Source organism: Propithecus coquereli, unplaced genomic scaffold (genome assembly GCF_000956105.1).
Source record: "Propithecus coquereli isolate 6110/MARCELLA unplaced genomic scaffold, Pcoq_1.0 Scaffold5, whole genome shotgun sequence".
In the NCBI taxonomy this organism is placed as follows: domain Eukaryota; kingdom Metazoa; phylum Chordata; class Mammalia; order Primates; family Indriidae; genus Propithecus; species Propithecus coquereli.
Window position 1 is genome coordinate 3,787,523 of NW_012150840.1, and position 22,272 is coordinate 3,809,794.

A 22,272-nucleotide genomic window follows, 5' to 3' on the forward strand; every position below is an offset into this window, starting at 1 on the left:
AAGTGGATCTGCCCGAGCCATAACAGTCTATTGTACCAACTCAGCAGAAGTCCAGCAGTAGAATTGTGTGCAAAAAAGCTTTAGAAAATTGTAACCAGAATAAAATGACAGAGAAACACTTATCTAAGTTGAGTAACTTAACATCTACTTCTTGGTTGGTTGGTTGGTTTGTCACCATGTTTTATGTGTTATCACTACCAACAATAAGGATCATGTGTCAACAATCCAAACCAGTGTTTCATTCCTTCTAAGTCACAGATACATTACAAAAACTTATCTGTTTACATTCTTTTTTTTAATTTTGTATCATAATAATTAAAATTTTGATATGATTGCTTAAATGTTTTTTTGTATGTTTCTTTGCTAAGAGCCTTTCAACCTTACTCTTAAACAAGTTTTAGGAATACAAATTTAGAGCATTCATCACCTTGGGAAAAATCTGCATCTCTAACATGAACTGTTAAAAGGCCCTTATACCCTGTGGTGCAATATTTCTATAATAACATACACTATATAAATAAGTTAGTATTTATGGTGTTGATATCATCAGCTTACAAGATGGCAGCTGTTCTCCAAGACAGGGGGAGTAGGGATTTCCTTACATAAGAGCTAATGATTACTATCTAAGTATAATGTTAAAAAAGAAGAGGTATACTTGAGCAAAAATGCAATTCATGCACAAAACCCATAGCAATAAGTTTTCAATACCCCACACTGCTATCTGACTTAGGCAACAAAACAGTCATTTAAATGGAGCAAACACTGCCTGTAGGGGAAAATAACCTAACACTAAGTTACAGAAAAATATCCTATGGAAAGAGATCATAAAATGATACTAATAGTTTATAAGACTGAAGTCTTCCTTGGCATTAATCTATAATTTTAACTTAAAAGAACAGTGAGGAAATGACAACTCGATATACTCAGCCTGAGATCAAATTTGTCATGGCAACATTGGCAGGTTGGACCCTGATTCTTCAAATATTACATTGCCTTGGTTAACAAAAATCATAATTTTTTTTATTATAGAATAGAGATTATAAATAAATGTAAAGTGTGCATGCAGTCAACTGCATAATATACAAGCAATATCTATGTTTTTAATAATAATCATCTTTGGCAGGCCAGAATCCAGCTGGACATGCAATATTTACATATCAAAATCCATGTTGTGTTCATCATATTGAAAGCAAGTGAAAATATATATATATATGTATATACTGTATATACACACATATGTATATAGATGTATATACTGTTTTAATATATTAACAAATATATATGTGTATATATATATATTAAAAGTGGATTTCATCTTTGTCAGATTCAGGTGATTCAGGCCTTGAAACACTAAAAATATCCTGACATGGTATTTGGGGAGGTACTTGGAGTGGCATTTGGGATTTAGGAGAAGAGGTCTGGGGTACGCTTTTTTCTGACAGTATTTTTAAAATTTCTGCCACCTGCTTTTCTAGGGCAGTCATTCTGCAGCTCAGCAGCTGAATGTCCTCTTTGAGTTCATGTTTGACTTCCTGCAGTGTGGTCTGTAAGGCCTGCTCGGGGATGGGATAAAAGGGGTGCTTGGCATCAGCCTGAATGGGACTGTGCTCTAGCGGACTTCGGGCCTCACCAGCCTTATCCAAACGAAGGTCACTTTTTGTAATTCCACTGTCACAAGAATCTGTTTTCCTTAACGGGTTTTTGGTGACACTGTTCTCCGAATCACTGCCCTTGGGGTCCTCTGACAATAGCCCCATCGACTCGGCTTTAGTGACATTGTTCCAGTCTTCCTTCTTCTCCTCCTGGGCTCCCATATTGTTCTTCAGCCGCAGCCACCCCTTCCCGTTGCCGTTTTTCATTCTTATTGGGCTGTTGACTTTGAGACATTTGGGGTCAGCACCGCCATTGGGCTTGAGTTCCAGGGCATCACGGTTGTTCTGCTTAAGGGATTCGCTGGTTTTCACGTAGGCCAGAGACGTCTGAATGGGCGTGATCTGTGACACGGTCACCACGCTGGTGCCAGTGATGGAGGCTCCGTTCTGCAAGGAGCGGCTTTCCACCTGGAGCTGGTTCCTCTCCGGGTCACTCTGTGTCGAGCCCTGATTCCGCAGCTCCTTCTGCTGCTTGAACTTCTGGAAGAGCTTGCGGACTGGGTGGTCCACGGGAATGCTGAGGGTCACCTCATTCTTCTGCCTGAGGCGCTCCTCCTCCTCCTTCTTCACGTCACTGATTTTACGGAAGATGATCTGTGGGGCGGGAGAGACATTCGTTATATCATACACATATATGTAAATACACACACACACACACACACACACACACACACACACACACTGTCATTATAAAGGCAGATGGATTCAGAATTGTGTGATACTATGCTGGATGTGCTTTGTTTTACAAAGAAAACCCTTGAATATATAAGATCTTTTCTGAAGGGAAAAAATATTCTTAATGCCATTTAACAGATGCAATATTCCTAAAACCCAACGTAGGGACATTGACTACTTAGTTATACTCCCCTACACATCCGAGGGGGAATGCAGTCAAGAGACAACTGAATAGAGGTACTCTGCTTGTAGTGTATGTTCCCATAATGTTCCCATTTAATAGAAAATACATCCCAGCTACCCAGGAGGCTGAGGCAGGAGGATCGCTTGAGCCCGGGAGTCTGAGGTTGCTGTGAGCTAGGATGACGCCACGGCACTCTAGCCCAGGCAAGAGAGTGAGACTGTGTCTCACAAAAACAAAAAACAAAAACCCCTAGCACTCTGGGAGGCCGAGGCGCGTGGATCGCTGGAGGTCAGGAGTTCGAGACCAGCCTGAGCAAGAGCAAGACCCTGTCTCTACTAAAAATAGAAAGAAATTATCTGGACAACTAAAAATATATAGAAAAAATTAGCTGGGCATGGTGGCACATGCCTGTAGTCCCAGCTACTTGGGAGGCTGAGGCAGGAGGATTGCTTGAGCCCAGGAGTTTGAGGTTGCAGTGAGCTAGGTTGACGCCATGGCACTGTAGCCCAGGCAAGAGAGTGAGACTCTGTCTCAAAAAAAAAAAAAAAATAGAAAATACATATATTTGTATATACATATAGTGTATCTATACATATACGTGTAAAAATACACATTTACTTATTAAATTTTCCTGTAATGAATCACTATTTTTGTATGTTTTTCCTTTTTATATAGAAATAGGATTCAAAACCATTTTTATTATAATATCATCCTCTGTTTAGGGGTCAGACAGTAAAATACTAGGCTATAAATGTACTGAAACTGTTTATTGAAAAGCTAGACAGTTTATCAACACGGCGACTAGGTTGTGGGGGAGGAAGGTTTAAGTTTATTTATGTGACCCTAGAGGGCAGTACCAGCTCAACACACAGACTTCATTTCAAACTATCTATTAATTGAATAAACCACCTTGAAAATTCATGAACATCCCACCATTAAAATATTCAAACAGAAGTAAGAATGTTTTCCATGTCATACTTTCACTGTGTTAGAGGTTGGACTCTTCAAGTTCCAAGATTCTTTAGCTTTTAAATATAAAATTATAGATATAGTATATGTGAAGTTAGATCCACAAATACATTATAAGCATAATTTTATTAAAAATTTTAAAAATAATATTAGGAAGAACTTATGATAACCCCATCAAGAGAAATAGAAAGTGTCAGCTATATAAGAAATTACCACCAACATTGTCAGAGTTGGAAGTGAATTCAATAAGTGTGAGATTTTTGTTCAGAATCTTGAAAAACAAAGTAATTGCAGGTGAAGGCTGTAAGGAAAATTCAAAAGGGAGTAATACCAGATAAAGCACTTTCAGAATCAGACAACTTTATGACTCAAGCAAAATTAATTACCTCAATCACTTTCTCTAAGTCGTTGGTTAGATTAGAAACACGTGTGAAGCACAGTCTCCAGCCCATAATATACACCCAAAATATGTTGGTTCTCTCCCCTCTGAACTCTCCTAAAATAGTTCCTATTTGAAACCATTTTCATTACCCCTTTGAAGGCTCAGCAGCTTCCAGGAGTAACATACACTTATTGATTTTATATCAGAAACCAACACTAATGATAGTCACTGTCAACAGAAAAGTCAGGAATGTTAGCAATCCTCCTTCTAGGTAAGAGCACATTTTCTTAATTTGAAATTGATGCACTAAATACAGTTAATGAAGTGGTAATAATTTGTATTTTAAAATAAATTATTCTCTAAATTCAATAACTGTCTATAAAGGCCAACCCATTTGTTTTCTCACTAGTGGCACACGAAATTGGGTCTTTTTGAAAGATGTAATTCTAATCTCAAAGTTTGACATCAAAGCTCCAGCAGTTTTAATTAGAAGTCTTTCAAAGGGTTGACATATTCCTTATGCTTCCTGAGTAAACGGAGCTTGTACGAAGCCTTCAAGATATTAACACTATGGAAATGGACAGACCTAGACACGGAAACACAGATACGATTTTCCTATTTCATCCCCTGTTTGAAAGGCACTCACTTTGATTCTACGGGCTGACACGAAGGCCCTAATATAACTGATTGGCCACGTCCCCCTATCCACTCACTTCTGACCTTTTTTTTTTTTTTTAAAGTAGTTGTTTAGCCTAGGCTGGACATAGCATTGGTGCGTTGTAACTGAGAGCAGCCTTCACATTTGGGAAAAAGGGATCCATTTCAAACAACCAGTGGAGGAGGGCAGGTCTAGGCACAAAGGAAAGACAGATAAAATGCAGGGCCCCCATGCAATATTTGGGACATACTAAAAACTTAAATGTTATTTATCTGAATAGGACAGATCTGTTCTTTAAAAAGTAGTCACTGTTTATTTGAAATTAGGATTTAACTGGGAATCCTGTATTTTTGTTTGCTAAATTTGGCAACCCTATTGGTATGCAATAGACAAGGACATTACTATCTCTGTAATGTCTACACGTCCTGCCATATAATGAAAGATTTGGAATCTCTGACAACTGAGAATTTATGGGCATCTTAGGCCAGAGCCTTATTTTTTAGATTTTTGATATAATGGCTAGTAATTGCTTCCAATTATTATGTGCTTACCAAGTTCAAGGTGTTTAGTGATTTAAGACTGTAATATGCTCACGTAAAATATCAGTAAGTCTTTTCCAGCTTCCTTGACCACCAGCTGGCCCCCTGCCCCAACCAACTACAAGCAAAGGTGTCTGGATTGCCGTTATTAAACTGAAAACAAAGACTACAAATACCAAATATCTGGTGCAAAGGGAGTCCTGTACCTGTCTGCATCAGGGCACAAATGAGATAGAACTGGATTAGTATTTTGCCACCAAGAAAATGTAAAGTAACTGGGAAAGAGAAAGAATCAAGCTTTGGGATGTTAGGTAACAGAATTCTAAGAGTGTTGCACATTGTTCCTTTCCCTCTCTCTACTCTGGGGGTTGGGAATGAGGTGATATCAGACACAGCTCCCTTGAGGCTTGGGGTTTCATCTGAAGTTTGTACAGCAACAGGACACACACATCCACTTTCTGAAGCCAGCAATGCACAATGGGAAAAAACCACATGCTCCCTTGAGAGGGTAAAGGCTCCCCTCTTTGCTCCTCGCCTTTCACCTCCTGTATAGCCCAGATGGTCACTGGCTAGCACCTTATGAGCCTAGGAAGCCACAAAGGTAACCATTTGTGACTTCAGTCCCTGAGAAGACAGATAAGGCAAAGGTATTCCATTTGCTGAGAACAGTTACTGCATCTATAGGACACCAGCTGCCAGGGCCTAACAGGTCATGAAATGTACCACGCATAAATACAGCCATCAATTGGGTATGGCCAGCTCAAAAGGCCAGCACTCTGAGGAGTGACCACAAGCCCTCCAGATCTCAGACAGTAGGTACTAAAATAGATCTACCTCTTCACTTAACAGCAGGCCCACAATCTTAAGTCCAGTGAAAGTAGAAGCCAGTACAGAGGGAGAGTTAGGCAGAGAGGATATGAGATTTCATATCCAACCAACATAATTTGAACTGCAGCCTAACTGAAAACAGTAACACTTGGATTTGATCAACTACTTACCATATCCAGATTTTTAAGACAGAGGTAATTTTTAAAACATTACTAAAGTGGATTAAATTTATAGAATTAGATTAAATTTATTTTACTTTCTTCTTTTTCTTTTTTAACTACAGCACAGAAATAACGACATTGAAAAAGTTGTAGAAAGTTTGCATACAGCAAAGGGGTCACTTCCACACAGGTATTTTCTCATTTAATTGTCATAACTACTGTATGAAATAGGTCCTATTATTCTCATGGTACAGAGAAGCAAACTGAGGCGTAAAGAGTTTTTGTGGTTTGTCTTAAGTCACACACTGAACAAGACTGAAGCTCTGTGCTTGCTGGGCAAATGGTAGCTTTGACTAACAACTGGAAAGAGCTGTATGGGAGGCAGACCCCAGAGTCTCCTCACTCTCAAAAGCAAAGCCAGGAGTTTTCTGGTTCCCTTCAAGCCTGCCTTGTGCTTTCTTTTACCTTCCTTTTACATATACTAAATGCATTTCCTTTATGAAAGGCAGGATCAAAGGATGTGATTTTCCCTGAATTATGATACCATCCTTAATTCTATTCATACCTAGATTCATTTGTTTATGAGAACAGAGGTTTTTGTCTGTTTTGTTAACTGCTGCATCTCTAGTATCTATAACAGTGCCTGCTACATTGAAAGTCCTCAATAAATAAATGTTACTCATTAATTCAATGAACTTTTCATGCATTCAGCAAATGTACACTTGTGATGGGTCTATGAATGGAAAGTGTTACAAATAAAAAGGGTGTTTTCTAGTTCCCTTGCTATTTTCCACTCTCTAAACAATCAATCATTGTTATCCGTCATATTATTATTGATCATTAGTGTCTACTACTATTTCCTTATTTGGAAGCAGACACTATATAGTCTATCTTCTGCCATTCCTAGCACCTAGCCCACTGCCAAGCACAAGTAGATAATTAACAAATGCATGGTGAGTAGAAACAGGTTCAAATCTTTGACCCACTTAGTCTTTGAAAGGTCTTTAATCAGAACCTTCCTTGAATTTCATTGTAAGGATGCAGTAACATCCATTAGGAACTCATTTTCCAGCTTACGACAATACAAAATTTTCTTAGTGCAAGGTAAAAGAATATAAGCACTAAAATTAAAAACAGGAAAAATGAAGCAGTGATTTTATCATGTTTATAAGCTTTAAAGACTAATGTACTCAAGTGCCACCATCAGTTGATCAATGTCTTACATGCAAAGTATGATAGGCTTTTTTTGTTAAAAAGAATGAATTAAGTTAAATGCATTAAGTTAAAATGAATGCATTATATAACAAGAAAATAAACCATTTACTAATATAAGTAACTCACTGGATTTCAAAAACACTAAATGCAATAGGTTCTCTCAATTAAGTGCTCATAGCTTTGAAAACAACTTTGTGACCCTAACCTCCAATTTTAAATAACATTGAATATTTAATCTTAAGAAAACTACATTTCCATGTTAATTATTCTATGTTACCGTTATGCGTATTCTCAAATTAATTCTGCTGAATATTTCCAGAAGTGCTTTTTACCTTTAATTCTTTTTATTATGAACACAATAGATGGTTCAACTTAATAACATAGCAAAAAGATTGAAAAATTTTATTTAGTGTGTGTAACAATAGTGTGTTATTTAAATTAAAAAAATTTTTGCATGCTACTCTTTAGCCCTTGAAAGAACCTGCAAACAATAAGACTTTTCATAATCCAGTTGAACCTTTCATGAGCAATGTGTCATAGAGAAAGTATAAAGTCTCCTGCTAATTCAATACATAAACCATATAGATTATTAATATTATCCAATTATTACATGGAAATGATTTTTTTCTCTGGAAAACAAATTTTGTTAAAAACCCACAAAGAAATTATTTTAGAAAGTGTTAAAGGATTTGAGTTCATATGAGCTCGACTTGTATGAATTAAACTTTGTAAAAGAAAAGAAATGTATATCCATAATTATCAATGTAGTGTTAAAACAATAAGCTTTGAAAAAATTCTCAGTATTATTAGCCCAGACCCCTTGCATCTGATGTACTCTGTCCATCTTTTGCTCAATGGCAAATCAAATTGCTACCGAACACCACAAAAAGTAAGAACAAAATTTAAAAAGAAAAATCAGGAATCAGGCTATGGTTCCAGCCACACATTTATTGGTAGGATGCACAATAGCTTGTATTGTTTCTATCAGAAAAGAGGTTTATTTCATTTAAGCTTTCCTTCTCTGTGCTTCATTATGTTCTGCAGATTCCATGCTGGAAGGTTTAATTTATTTAAATGATAAAAGCTTCTTAAACTTAACAGGGAACATGGCCAACTGAGCTTTCCATTTCAAAAGTAGGACATTTGATCATAAAAGTGATATCAAAAATTGAATAATTTGAATGTGTACTGAACTTTGAAATCCAATAAAGGTAAGGGGAAAACAAGGGGTTAGAATCATTTGTTTAATGACATGGAGTTAGTGTTATATAATTTGCAGAAAGACAGAGGTGTTTTCTCTCAAACAGCTCACCACTTTCCAGATCTGTGGATCTAGGGAATCCACTGGGAATCCACAGCTATACACGATCAAGCAGTGAGTGGCTCTGGTTCATCTGACCATCCTGGGATCTAGTTGGTTTGGTTATTTGGTTCTTCTTATTGTTTCCATAAACTAAGTCACGAATTCTAACTCTAGTACTTCCAATCCATGCCAACTTGAATTAATACGACAAAGCATTATTTATTAAACACTATCATGTGCATGTCAGAGTCTGTAGGCTCTTAATCAGGGCCACAGTGATGGGGCTGTGGGAAACGGCCTTTCCACAAATTTAGATGTGTGTAGGGTAGTGATGCTGCATCACACTCTGTTTTGAGATATGCCTGCCTTGCCTCTCATAAATTACAGGCTCTCCAATGGGAAGGAATGTGTTATAGATCTAGCTCAGCCTCTTAGGTCCCCAAAAAACTTTGAATAATTAATTAATTAATGTAAATGCAAAGAAAAAGGAAGGTACGAGGATAAGTAGAAAGAAAAGAGGATGTAAGGCAGGAAAGAGGGAAGGAGAGAGGGAAGGAAGAAAAGAGAAGGAATATCTTTCAGTTTTGCTACTTTGTTGTGTAATGTCTAATGTGAATGAGGGTGGTTAGTAAGATGCAAATGCAAATGCAAATGCAGAGCCATTCTAGAATTACTGATACAATTATTGAATTCACTAATGAAATGTTCTAGGCCCCATCTTTCTTTACCAAATAAAAGATCATGCATCTCAGTTCTCCAGGCTATCATAAATACTAAAATGTGTTTTCCATAAGGAACAAAACATAGATTGTGACTTTATGGATGCTAACATAGCTTTGAAATACAGATTCTCAATACATATGTTTTTATTGCTAAAGGTTTTTCATTTAAAAAAATAAGAAGGAACACAAACTCTGCAAAAGCAAGAATATAGCCATTGCAAGGTAAAGCTGAATTTAAAGGTTTGCATTTACTGTCTCAAATATTGCAGTAATCCATGGACTGATTTCCTTGCCTCAATTTCTAATCTCATTTTCCTTCATTCCATTCTTTGCTATTGCACATAAAATATGATAGTGTCATAGGTTAAAAAATTACAGAATAAAATCAAAATTCCTTTATAATAAGTCAGCAAGCCCAAGGTGGTCCAGCCCTACCTACATCTCCAGCCTCTGTTTCCTTCACTCCTCACTTGGCTTCACACACCAGCCAAATCACTCTGAGGTCCAGAATATTTTCATGATATTGCACATATTGTTCTCTCTCATCTTCCTCCTCCTCCCACCTGTTGGAGAACTCCTACTTATCCTTTGATACTCAGCTCAACTGTGTCCTTTATGAGGTAGGAATAGATACATAATTTTGGGGGCCTAATGTAACATAAAAATTCAGGATCTCTAACATCATACTTAACTGGAAAATACTGAAAGCTTTCCCTCTAAGATTATAAGAGAGAGAAGCATGTATGATCTCACACTTTTATCCAACATTGTCTTGGAGGTTCTAGCCAGGGAAATTGTCAAGATAATGAAATAAAAGGTATCCAGACTGAAAATGAAAAATTAAAACTATCTCTATTGGAGATAACATGATCATGTATACAGAAAATCCTAAGGAATCCACCAAAAAACTATTAGGAATTCAGCAAGAATGCAGAATACAAAATTAATCTAAAAATCTGTTGTATTTCTATATGCTAGCTATGAACCAACCATCTGTAAATGAAATTTGAAAACATAATTTCATTGACAATAGCATAAAGGAGAATAAAATACTTAGGAATAAATTTAACAAAATTAAGTATATGAATTACACACAGAAAACTACAAAACATTGTTGAAATAAGTTTAAAAAAAACCTAAATAAATGGAAAAACATCTCAAGGTTATGGACTGGAAGACAATATTATTAACAAAGTTCCAACTGCCCACTTTTCAGAAGTTGACAAGCTGACGCCAAAATTCAGATGGAAATTCAAGGGACCCAGAATAGTCAAAACACTATTGAAAAATAAGAACTGGGAGGACTCACAATTCCCAATTTTAAAACTTATTACAAAGCTATAGTAATCAAAGGATTTGGTACTGGCATAACAATAGACATATGCCTCAATAGAATAGAATTAAGGTCCTGAAATAAACCCATTCTTCTATGGTCAATTGATTTTTGATAAGGGAGCCAAGGGGGTCCAACGGGGAAAGAATAATCTTTCCAACAAGTGGTGCTAGAACAAATGCATATCCACAAACAAAAAATAAATATGGATGTCTACCTCACACTGTATACAAAATTAAAATGGTTCAAAGATCTAAATTTAAGACCTAAAACTGTAAAATTCTTAGAACAAAACAAAAATGTAAATTTTAGTGACCCTGAATTAGGCAACAGTTTCTTAGATAGGCACCTAAATCTCCAGCCACTAAAAGAAAAAATAAGGGAATTCGACTTCATAAAAAATTAAAAATTGTGGCTTGAAAGGATACCATCAAAGCAAAAAGATGACCTATAGAATTGGAGAAAATATTTGCAAATAATAAATCTGTTACAGATTTAGTATCCAGAATATATAAAGAATAATAACTCAACAATAAAAAGACAAACGAAAAATAATTTTAAAACAAAGTATTTGAATAGACATTTATTCAAAGAAGATATATACATGGTCAATAGGTACATGAAAAGATACTCATCACTGGTCATTAAGGAAAAGCAAATCAAAACTACAATAAGATATCACTTCACACCTTCTAGGATGGCTATATCAAAAAAATGTGGAAAATAAGTGTTGGGAGCATATAAGAATAACATCTATTGGATGTCGAGCAGGGGGGAGGAGGGAGGGGGAGGAGGGGATGGGTATATGCATACACAAAGAGTGCAATGCGCACCATCCGAGGGATGGACACACTTGAAACTCGGACTTGGGGGGGGGGGCAAGGGCAACATACGTAACCTAAACATCTCTACCCCCATAATATGCTGAAATAAAAAAATAAATAAATAAATTAAGTGTTGGGAGGATATAGAAAAATTGGAACCCTAATATACTGCTGGCAGGAATGTAAAATGGTACAGCCTCTGTGGAAAAGAGCTTGGCAGTTTCTCAAAAAGTAAAACACAGGCAGGATATGACCCAGAAATTCTACTCTTAGGGATATATTCAAGAGAATTGAAAACATACAATCACACAAAAGCTTGTGCATGAATGGTCACAACAGCATTATTTATGACAGCCAAAAAAGCAGAAACAACCCAAATACCCATTAACTGATGAACTGACAAACATGGGATAATATATCCATACAATGGAATATTATTCAACCATACTAAGGAATGAAGTATTGACACGTGCTACAACACGGATGCATGGAAAATGTTATGTTAAGTGAAAGGAGCTTGATACACAAGGTCATATCTTGAATGATTTCTCTTATATGAATGTCCAAAATAGGCAAATTTAGGGTCGGAAAGTATATTAATGGTTGCCAGGGATGACGGAAAGTGGAAAATAGGAATAACTGATGGGTGTGGGATTTCTTTTTAGAATGATTAAAATGTTCTAGAATTATATAGTGGTGATACTTGCATAATCTTGTGAATATACTAAAAAGACACTGAATTACATACTTTAAAATTGTGAATTATGTGGTATGTGAATTATATCTCAATAAAAAATGCAGGAATCTTTGTTCAAAATTATTAAGAATCTCAAGACAGCAAAAGCAGAATATTGCATCAAGAGCAGGGCCCTTCTAAGGGCAAGGCCCTGTGCATCTGCACAGGTCACATGCCCACGAAGCCAGCTAGGAGGCTTTCACTAAGCCCCCAGTCAGAGGTGGGGCTATCCTAGTCCATGCACCCCAACAGCACTTATTTTATGCCACTTATTCCATTGTGGGATGCAGCAGCAAACAAGGTATTCATTCACATTACGAATATTTGTTAAATACCTGGCACATTCCAAGCTCTGTTTTGGAGTTAGGAATATATCAGTAAACAAAGCAAAACCCCTTAGATATTCTATGTAACATCAGATGGTGATGGATGGTGCCTATAAAGAAAAATAGTGTAAGGATGTAGAGGATGGCAGAGTGGTTGCATGTCCATGAGGAAGTGATACATGAGCAGAGATGTCCATGGAATGAAGAAGTGGGCCATGGAGAGGGCTCAAGAGAGGGGGCACGCGGAGGTGAGAGAATGCTTTGCACATTTCAGGTACATGAAGGAGGATATAGTGGGTGGCACTTATTTTAAAAAGACAGAATTACTGGAGGGGAGGTTGCAGAGGTGGCCGGGGACCTTGGATTTTATGCGTAAAGGGAAGTCGTGGGAGTGTCTGGGGCAGAGGATTCACATAATCTCACTTCCACTCTACAAGGATCACTCAGGCTGCTGTGGGCAGAACACATTGTAAGGTGGGGATGACATAAGGAGAGATACCAATTAGAAGACTTTTTGAGTAGTTCAGGTGAGACGTCATGGTGACTTAGACCAGAGAGGGAGAAATGGAGGGAGTAAGAAGTGGTCAGATTCTCAGTTTATTCTGTCAGTGAAACTGACAAATTTGCTGATGGGCTAGATGAACAATCTGAGAGAAAAAGAGACTTTTTTTATAATATGAAGATTTCTCAAAGAACTAAAAGTAGACCTACCATTTGATCCAACCAATCCCACTACTGGGTATGTACCCAAAGGAAAAGAAGTCATTTTATCAAAAAGACACCTGCACTTGAATGTTTATTGCAGCACAATTCACAATTGCAAAGATGTGGAATCAACCCAAGTACCCATCAATTCATGAGTGGATTAACCAAATGTGGTAAATATATATACCATGGAGTACTACTCAGCCCTAAAAAGGAATGAAATAGTGTTTTTTGCAGCAACTTGGATGGAACTGGAGACCATTATCCGAAGTAAAGTATCTCAACAATAGAAAAAAAAACACCACATGTACTCTCTAATAATTGGAACTAATTGATGGTCACACATGGGCACAGAAAGAAGTAAAAATCACTGGAAAACCAGAAAGGGGGAAGAGATGGGATGGGAGGGTAAAAACCTACCTAACAGGCACAATGACCACTATCTGGGTGGTAGGCACACTTACAGCCCTGAGTAAACCATTATAAAAGCTACCCATGTAATAAAAACATTTGTACTTCCTTAATATTTTGAAATAAAAAAAATAAAATTAATTTAAAAAAAAAACACATTTAGTCCAAGCAAAAGGATAAATGGTAGCACCATTTTCTGAGATGGAGAAGCCTGCAATGGTGGACTATAAACTAGAAAGATAAGTCATTCACTCCCTTACACACACACACGCACACACACACGCACACAGCCCACACAAATATGCATACATATATGCACACGTGTACAATATACAAAAGTGGAGCAGGAACAGGATAACTGACTAAACACTCCCATCAAAACTGGCAGGGAAAAATGGTTGAGAGACTCAGTGTCACTGGCCCACAGCGATGATGAAGTCTGGCAGGCAGGCTTTGTAAGCCCCCTCTGCCCTGGCCAAGGGGTAAACTCCTTTATTATTCTCCAGTCTGATGTCCAAGACAAGCTCTCTCAGGCTCTCTGTCCCGATTCCCCTACAGTGAGACCTGATGGGGTACTGGAGAGTTCATCCTATTTTAGGACTGTAGGGCTTCCTCAGCTACTTCCTGCCTATGCAAATTTGGGGACCCAAAGCTTGTTTTGGAGCTCACATAAAAAGAACTTTTAAGATCAAACTTGTGGTTATTTGGTAATATAATTTTCTCAAAATTTTTAATAAGTTCCTAAAGTTTCTTATCCATTTACAGTCAATTCTATGTGCTTAGAACCGCACAAAAATTTCTTCCCTAGATATAATTATCAAGCCTGATTTAATCCTTTACTTTCTTGACACCATGTCTGCTCACTCTCACTCTCTCTCCCCACCTTCCCCCCAGCCCCATAATGGCAGATATATTGAAGGCATCAGGCTTGGTGGGAAGGTCACATCCCTAATCTGATCTTTGCCCCTAAACTAAGTCTTAATGGATGTCTTGTACAATGGCTTTCCAATCTTATTCTTAGTTTTCCCTCATTCTCATTTCCATTCCACCTCTACTTACAAGCCAGGCAACTCTGTCTGAGATCACCTCTTTCTTGTAATGCCTTGTTAAACCTAACTAGTCACAACCCACACGTATCACTAATATTGTTTTCTAATCTTTTCCAATAGAACTATGGCACTGGAAGACAATCATAGGTAGCAAATTTACCAAATGTTTCATCATTGAATAGCATTTGTCTCCATCTTTCCAATTCTAAAATATCAGTTTACTTCTACTCCTGCTAAGTCAATGTCACATATTTTAGAATAAATGGTGATAGAGCCCACTATTGCAATCAATTTAAGTAGTAGCATTTCAATTGGCACCCATTTCTTAGCATTTGAAAATTCAGAGGAAAATTTAGAAGAATAACATCATTTTCTTTCTAAGTTCTTAGCATAGAATTTTTAGGATATTCAAGCTCAATGGAACAAAATTGATAAAGAAAAACCTTCACTCTCATGCTTTGCTGGGAATGTAAGAACACAGCTCCCACTACTTGCCTGAGGCCCATAAGTGAACCATTACACTGCATTGTCTTTGAAACGTAATTATGCCAGTTGCAATACAGATTGCTTTCAGATGTTTTCATCTTGGTATCATTAAAATTAAAATACCAGGATTAGGGGAATTGTACCAAGTACTTCACGTGGACTGTTGTCTCATTTAATTTACACAATAATCCATTGTAAAGATGAAAACACTGAAGCTTGGAGAGATTTAAAAATCTTCCCCAAGTCTACACTGCTAAAGAGTGACAAAGCAGGGTTTCCAACCCAGGTTTATTGGACTTACAGACTAGGCTACTCTGATTTATGAATCCCTGATCTAAATTTTTGTAACTGGCCAGGAACAAAAGAAATCAAATGATGAAGGAGGCTGAATCATTTCCATAATGACATACATTAAAAGTCATCATTCTAGGCTGAAATTTCAATATACACAAAGAGATCTATACCTATGACTATGTAGTGGGACTCTAGCATATATGTAGAAAATAATATTATTTGACATTTGGCAAATGCAATGCACTTTACAAAGCACTTCAACATAGATTACCTCCTTTTCTTCTTATAATTCTGTACATCAGGCAGGGCAATTATTATTGTTTCCATTTGATAGATGAGGGTCAGAGAAGTTATGTGACTTGCATAAGCTCACTCAGCTAGTAAATGGCTAAGCTGACACTGAAATCCATTTCCTAATGCCAACTCCAGTGCTGCGGCTTTAGCTTTTGCATTAAAGGATAGTGGCTGCACTTCAGGGGAAATGATTACTGAAGTAGGGTTACAATATCTCTAATGATATTTTTTATAATAAAAGAAATTTTCTACAGCTTATGTTTGTAAAACTGACTCTAGCACATGTATTTACATATTTGCTAATTTTTACATTTGATTTCTAAAAGAATAATGTAATATTTACTTAATATCACACACACACAAAATTATCACTGTCACTGTTCAGAAATACAGGATAAATGAATAGGTTTTCTCTATTATAGTGATCTTCTGGAAGGATTTAGAAATCTATATCTAGTCTAGGTGATATGTTACTGTTTCAATTTGTTTTTAAATTTTACATATTTATTATTCCTATAAATGTTTGCTATTTTTATTATTTTTTTAATTTTTTTTATTTCAGGAAATTATGGGGGTACAAACATTTTGGTTACATGTTATGACTTTGCCACATCCCTACCATGATTTGAGACGTTCCCTTTCCCCTACTACAACACTCACCGCATCCATTAGTTGTGAGTTTACCCACGCCCAACCCCCCTACCCCCAAAGAATATTACTACTGTGTGAGCACCTTAGTGTTGATCAGTCAGTGCCAGTTTGATGGCGAGTACATGTGGTGCCTTTTCTTCCATTCTTGTGATACCTGACTTTGGAGGATAGGCTCAAGCTCTATCCAGGAAAATATAAGAGGTGCTAGATCACCATCGTTTCTTATAATTGAGTAGTATTCCATTGTATACATATACCATATTTTATTAATCCACTCATGGATTGATGGCATTTGAGTTGTTTCCACGTCCTTGCTATAGTGAATTGTGCTGCCATAAACATTTGGGTGCAGAAGTCTTTATTATAGAACGACTTTTGTTCCTTCGGGTAGAAGCCTAATAGTGCTATTGCTGGATTAAATGGTAGTTCTACCTGTAGCTCTTTGAGGTCTCTCCAAATTCTTTTCTACAGAGGTTGCACTAATTTGCAGTCCCACCAGCAGTGGGACTCTCTCCGCATCCTTGCCAGCATTTGTTGCTTTGGGATTTTTTGATACAGGCCAATCTTACTGGAGTTAGGTGATATCTCATTGCGGTTTTGATTTGCATTTCCCTAATGATTAGAGATGTTGAGCATTTTTTTATATGTTTGCTGGCCATTATTCTGTCTTCTTTTGAAAAGTTTCTGTCCATGTCCTTCACCCATTTATTGATGGGGTTGTTTGATTTTTTCTTGATTTTTTTGAGTTCTAAATAGATTCTTGTTATCAGCCCTTTATCGGATGTGTAGAAAGCAAATATTTTCTCCCACTCTGTAGGTTGTCTATTCGCTCTAATGATAGTTTCCTTGGCTGTACAAAAACTTTTTAATTTGATCAGGTCCCATTTATTTATTTTTGTACAGTAGGAATAAAATTTACATAAAGTGAAATTTTTGGGATATGGTGTTTTTTAATTTTGTAAAATTTAATAGCTGAATCTTAGATGAGTCAAAGTGATTACCCACTTGGATGTATAGCCAGTCATTCATAGTTTGACCTAGAACCATTAGTGCATTAATAAAATATGGTATATGTATGCAACGGAATACTACTCAATTACAAAAAACAAGGATTATCTAGCACCTCTTATATTATCCTGGATAGAGTTTGAGCCACTTTTCTGGTTTCTAAATCTACTCTTCACTTTCCTTATAGAGTATCTGTTATTTGTGGATTAAAATTATGGGATGAGATTTTAAAAAATAAGGTTGATCACATGGCAGAAATACTTTCTAGGGATTAGGGGGATGGGGGGCAAATCTACAACTAAAGGACACGGGGAGCACTAAAGGGAGGGAAGGGCATGCCTTTAATCTGCATTTGGGTGAGGCAAAGACATAAAGTGTAACTATAATGTTTGTACCCTCACAAAACCCTGGAATAAAAAAAAAAAATAAAAAGAAAAAAAAAGAAAAAAGAAATAGTTCTCTGAAAGGCAAGCCTCAGGGTACCATCTCTGACATTGACTACTTGCATAAATTTGGCCAGGCCACTTTGACCTTCTAAAGATCAGGTGTGTTTAAAGAGCTATTACATACTAGTACCATTCTGTTTTGGTTACTATCACCTTGTAGTATAATTTGAGATCAGGTAATGTGATGCCTCCATCTTTGTTCTTTTTGCTTAATATTGCTTTGGCTATTGGGGCCCTTTTTTGGTTCCATATGAATTTTAGGATTATTTCTTCTAATTCTGTGAAGAATGACATTGGTGTTTTAATAGAGGTTGTACTGAATCTGTAGATTGCTTTGGGCAGTATGATCGTTTTGATGATATTGATTCTTCCAGTCCATGAGCATAGGATGTTTCTCCATTTGTTTATGTCAGCTACAATTTCTCTTATTAGTGTTTTGTAGATTCCTCAGAGATATCTTTCACCTACTTGGTTAAATAGATCCCTAGATATTTTTTGTAGCTACCATAAATGGGATTGCCTTCTTGACTTGGTGGTTCTCAGCTTGATTATTATTGGTGTGTACAAATAGGAACATAGATCAATGGAATAGAATAGGGAACTCAGAATTAAAGGCACACATCACAGCCAATCAATCTTTGACAAAGTCAACAAAAATATACACTGAGGAAAAGGCACTCTTCAATAAATGGTGCTGGGAAAACTGGATTGTCATATGCAGAAGAATGAAACTAGACCCCCCTTCTCTTATCATATACAAAAAAAATCAACTCAATATGGATAAAAAACTTAAATATAAGACTTGAAACTATAAGAATACCAGAAGAAAACCCAAGGAAACTCTTCTGGACATTGGTTTAGGCAAAGAATTCATGAATAAGACCTCAAAAATACAAGTAACAAAAACAAAAATACACTAATGGTACTTAATTAAACTAAAAAGCTTCTTCACAGAAAGAGAAATAATCAACACAGTGGACAGACAACATACAGAGTGTGAGAAAATGTTTGCAAACTATCCATCCTATAGGGGACTGATACACAGAATTTACAAGAACTTCAAACAACTTAACAACAACAACAACAATGAAACACACATAACACCATTAAAAAGTGGCTAACAGATATGAAAGGACATTTTTCAAAAGAAGACATACAAATAGCCAAGTATATGAAAAAATGCTCAACATCACTAAGGATTAGAGAAATGCAAATCAAAGCCACAATGAGCTATCATCTTACACCAGTCAGAATGGCCACTATTAAAAAGATAAACAATAACAGTTGTTGGTGAGGATGGGGAGAAAAAGGAATGCTCATACACTATTGGTGGGAGTGTAAATTAGTACAACCTCTATGGAAAACAGTAAAGAGATTTCTCGAAGAACTAAAACAAGAGCTACCATTCGATCCTGCAATCCCACTACTGAGTATCTACTCAAAAGAAAGAAATCATTATATCAAAAAGATACCCTCACTTGTACTTGTATTTTTACTGCAGCACTATTCACCATAGCAAAGATTTGGAATCAACTGAAGTGTCTATCAAATGATAACTGGATAAGGAAAAAGTCGTATACACACACACACAATGGTATACTATTTAGCTATGAAAAAGAATGAAATCATGTCTTTTGTAGAAACTTAGATGGAACTGGAGGCCACTACCTTAAGCTAAATAACTCAGAAACAGAAATCAAATACTCCATGTTCTCACTTGTAAGTGGAAGGTAAATAATGTGCACATATGGACTAATAAACATTGGAGACTCAGAAGGATGAGAGGGTGGGAGAGGCTGGGGGCTGAGAAACTACTTAAAAAAAGATCTGTTTACGGTAAACAATTCTCTGTTTTACCAGGATGGTGTAGCTATTCCCTATAAAATAGATATCAACTGCTTATGTTGAACCTAATGAGTAGCATAAATACAGGATGTGTTCACCCAGGTCCAAAATTAAGAATGAGGTCTTTAAGTATTTGTTGGTTGCAAAATAACCAAATTCTGGTTCAGTAGCCTTTTATTTGCCACCTGGATTTTCTAACTTTCCATAGAAGCAAAACCAGACATGCTAGTGACTTTTCCCTGCCTATTTGGACCATTTCCACCCCGTTCCAAGTTAAGAATTTGATTATTCACTACCTTTAGTCTAAAGTAGACAGCATTTTCTTGCCTTTCACAGATTAGAAAGTAATATGCCACATAAATTATTTTATATTTAATTTAGTAAAAGTCTACTAGGAATATCACCAGTAACTAGTGCCATTTCCAGTTTGACAATTCCCTTTCCAGGGGACTTGATGTTTAGAGTATCTAGTGGAAGTACAAAGATGGATCATTTGAAGATGGGAGTTCCAGTCCTGGCCAGGGCTCTAATTGGCTATGTGATTTTGTGCATAAGTCCCATAGTATTTCTGGACTTTAATTCTTTATTTAAATAGTGATAAAATGATGAGGCTGGACTTGGTTCTTTTCAGATATAACTATCTTTGAATATATGACATAAGAGGTCGGTACCTGACACTTAAAAAAAAAAAAATCTCCTTTGTGTTCTTTAAATTATTCCTAACATAACTTCTTGCTAGAAGATAACACACTTGCCCCATTTTTAGGTGTCAAAATTTCCTTGTACCAAACTCTGCTATTTCTATGACCCTTAGTAACAATTATAGATCTAGGATACACTTGCTGCTTCTATTTGTTTTATTTCTGCTTCTTCTGGAGGCATGTTCTCATACTGTGCTGAGAGAAGATGAAAATTTGCTGCTAATTACCACCATTTGTGCTTCTAACCATTGCTGGCCAGTAATTGAATTGTGGTGTCTAGAGTTGAGTACTCGCTAATAACTTAGTCCCTACAGTGTTGAACTGTAATTAGTTATTCCAGTCAAAGAAGAGTATGAGAAGTCATGCTGCCTGTTTCTTTAGTGTTGCAATTGTCAGGAATTGGAATTTACAATTTTAAAAAGAGAAGAGCCTGCTAACTGACTGAAATATGCTAGTACATTTGCCCACCAATATGCATGCACACATGCACACATACACACAGCAAAGCCAGTAGAGGCCCTGGGAAGTGCTGTCTGAGCTGTCATTATTGAAAGTCTGGTTAAAGAGATCTAGGCTCTGCATGTGATTAGGGTATGAATTGCAAAAAATTATATATAAGTATTGGCATTAAAATATATGATAATTTCACTGAAAACTTCCTATATAAATATTTTTATTTCATTGGTACCAAATTAGTCTTTAATGAAAACATATGTATCTATGATTTATTCTCTTTGAAAGTGTCTTTACATAGTCAAAATAGATCTCCCACTGTCATATTCTACTTATATTTAGTGAGTTGTGTTGCCATGGGATGGAAGAACCTCATACTCCATATATTACTGGGATTAGAGATACTGTCAGCGACTAACATTACCTATGGGTAATGTGAGAAGAGGCTTTACCCTGTTTTCTTGTAAAGCACAGATTATGTTAGCCCAATAAATATTTCAGAGAGTTTTGGCTCTGAGGAAAAGATAAACTCTGAAGAAAGAACTGAGGAATTTCAGTTGAGGACTGCATGGTGTAAGAATGGGAAAGTATGACAGTTCATAGTCAACTGAGGACACCAGAGTAGAAAGAGTGAGAGTAGAAGAGTTTATAATTGTGAGAGTCAGTTGAACTCCAGGTACATACTATGCTCACAGAACACAAAAATAGATGACTTAAGTAGGCGCAAATAGGGACATACGAACACCACATATATCCAGCTACTTACTCAATATCTCCACTTAGATAGCCAACAAACATCTCAACCTTAATATGTCTTGGAACAAACTACAGACTTTCCAGACCTGGGAAACAGGATTGCACATTACCTGGAGATCCTAGCCTTTGAATGAGATACAGTGCTTGCGTGAGGCTTGCTATTTATTGTCCACTCTGAGTTCTAAGTGTGGGAAGAAGGGTAAGACTGTCAATCTCTATGTCTCTCTCTACAGAGATGACAAACTCATAACCAAACTGTTCCCTCTCGTTCCCTTGTACAAGGCTAGATGACATTTCCTTGACCCTCTTAGAGACAGGAGTTGCCACAGGACTGAACTTTAGCTAAAGGAACAGGAGCAGAAATGTGCATCATGTCGAGGCCTAGCCTAATTTCCCTGCAGGGTCCGTTCTTTTGTTGCCAACAGGAAGTGAAGCACCAGTGCGTCTAGGGAACAAGGGAGCCAGAAGATGAAAGGCATCTGGGCTCCTGAATCAACAGGGAACGACTGCCCACCACACACTTGCTTTGAACTGTTACATAAATGAGAATTAAATTTTTACTGCCTTATGGCACTTAAATGAGGTGGTTTATTGATTTTAGTAGCTGTCATTTCCTTTACAAAAAAACTGATGGATTTTCTGTGAATTTTCAGTTTGAGTTATTGT

General features: G+C 36.8%; 1 protein-coding gene across 2 annotated transcripts in view; it reads right to left on the bottom strand.

The window, feature by feature from the left end:
• Positions 1-343: 343 nt before the first annotated feature.
• KCNH5 (potassium channel, voltage gated eag related subfamily H, member 5) overlaps positions 344-22,272 on the bottom strand; it is a 314,011-nt gene continuing 292,082 nt past the window's right edge. Inside the window, exon 11 of one of the 2 annotated variants that reach the window (XM_012656129.1) lies at positions 344-2,246. In XM_012656129.1, the coding sequence (XP_012511583.1) occupies positions 1,299-2,246 (948 nt within the window). In that variant the 3' untranslated portion in view covers positions 344-1,298. The remainder of the gene's footprint in view (positions 2,247-22,272) is intronic. The other variant, XM_012656130.1, reaches the window with a different exon arrangement.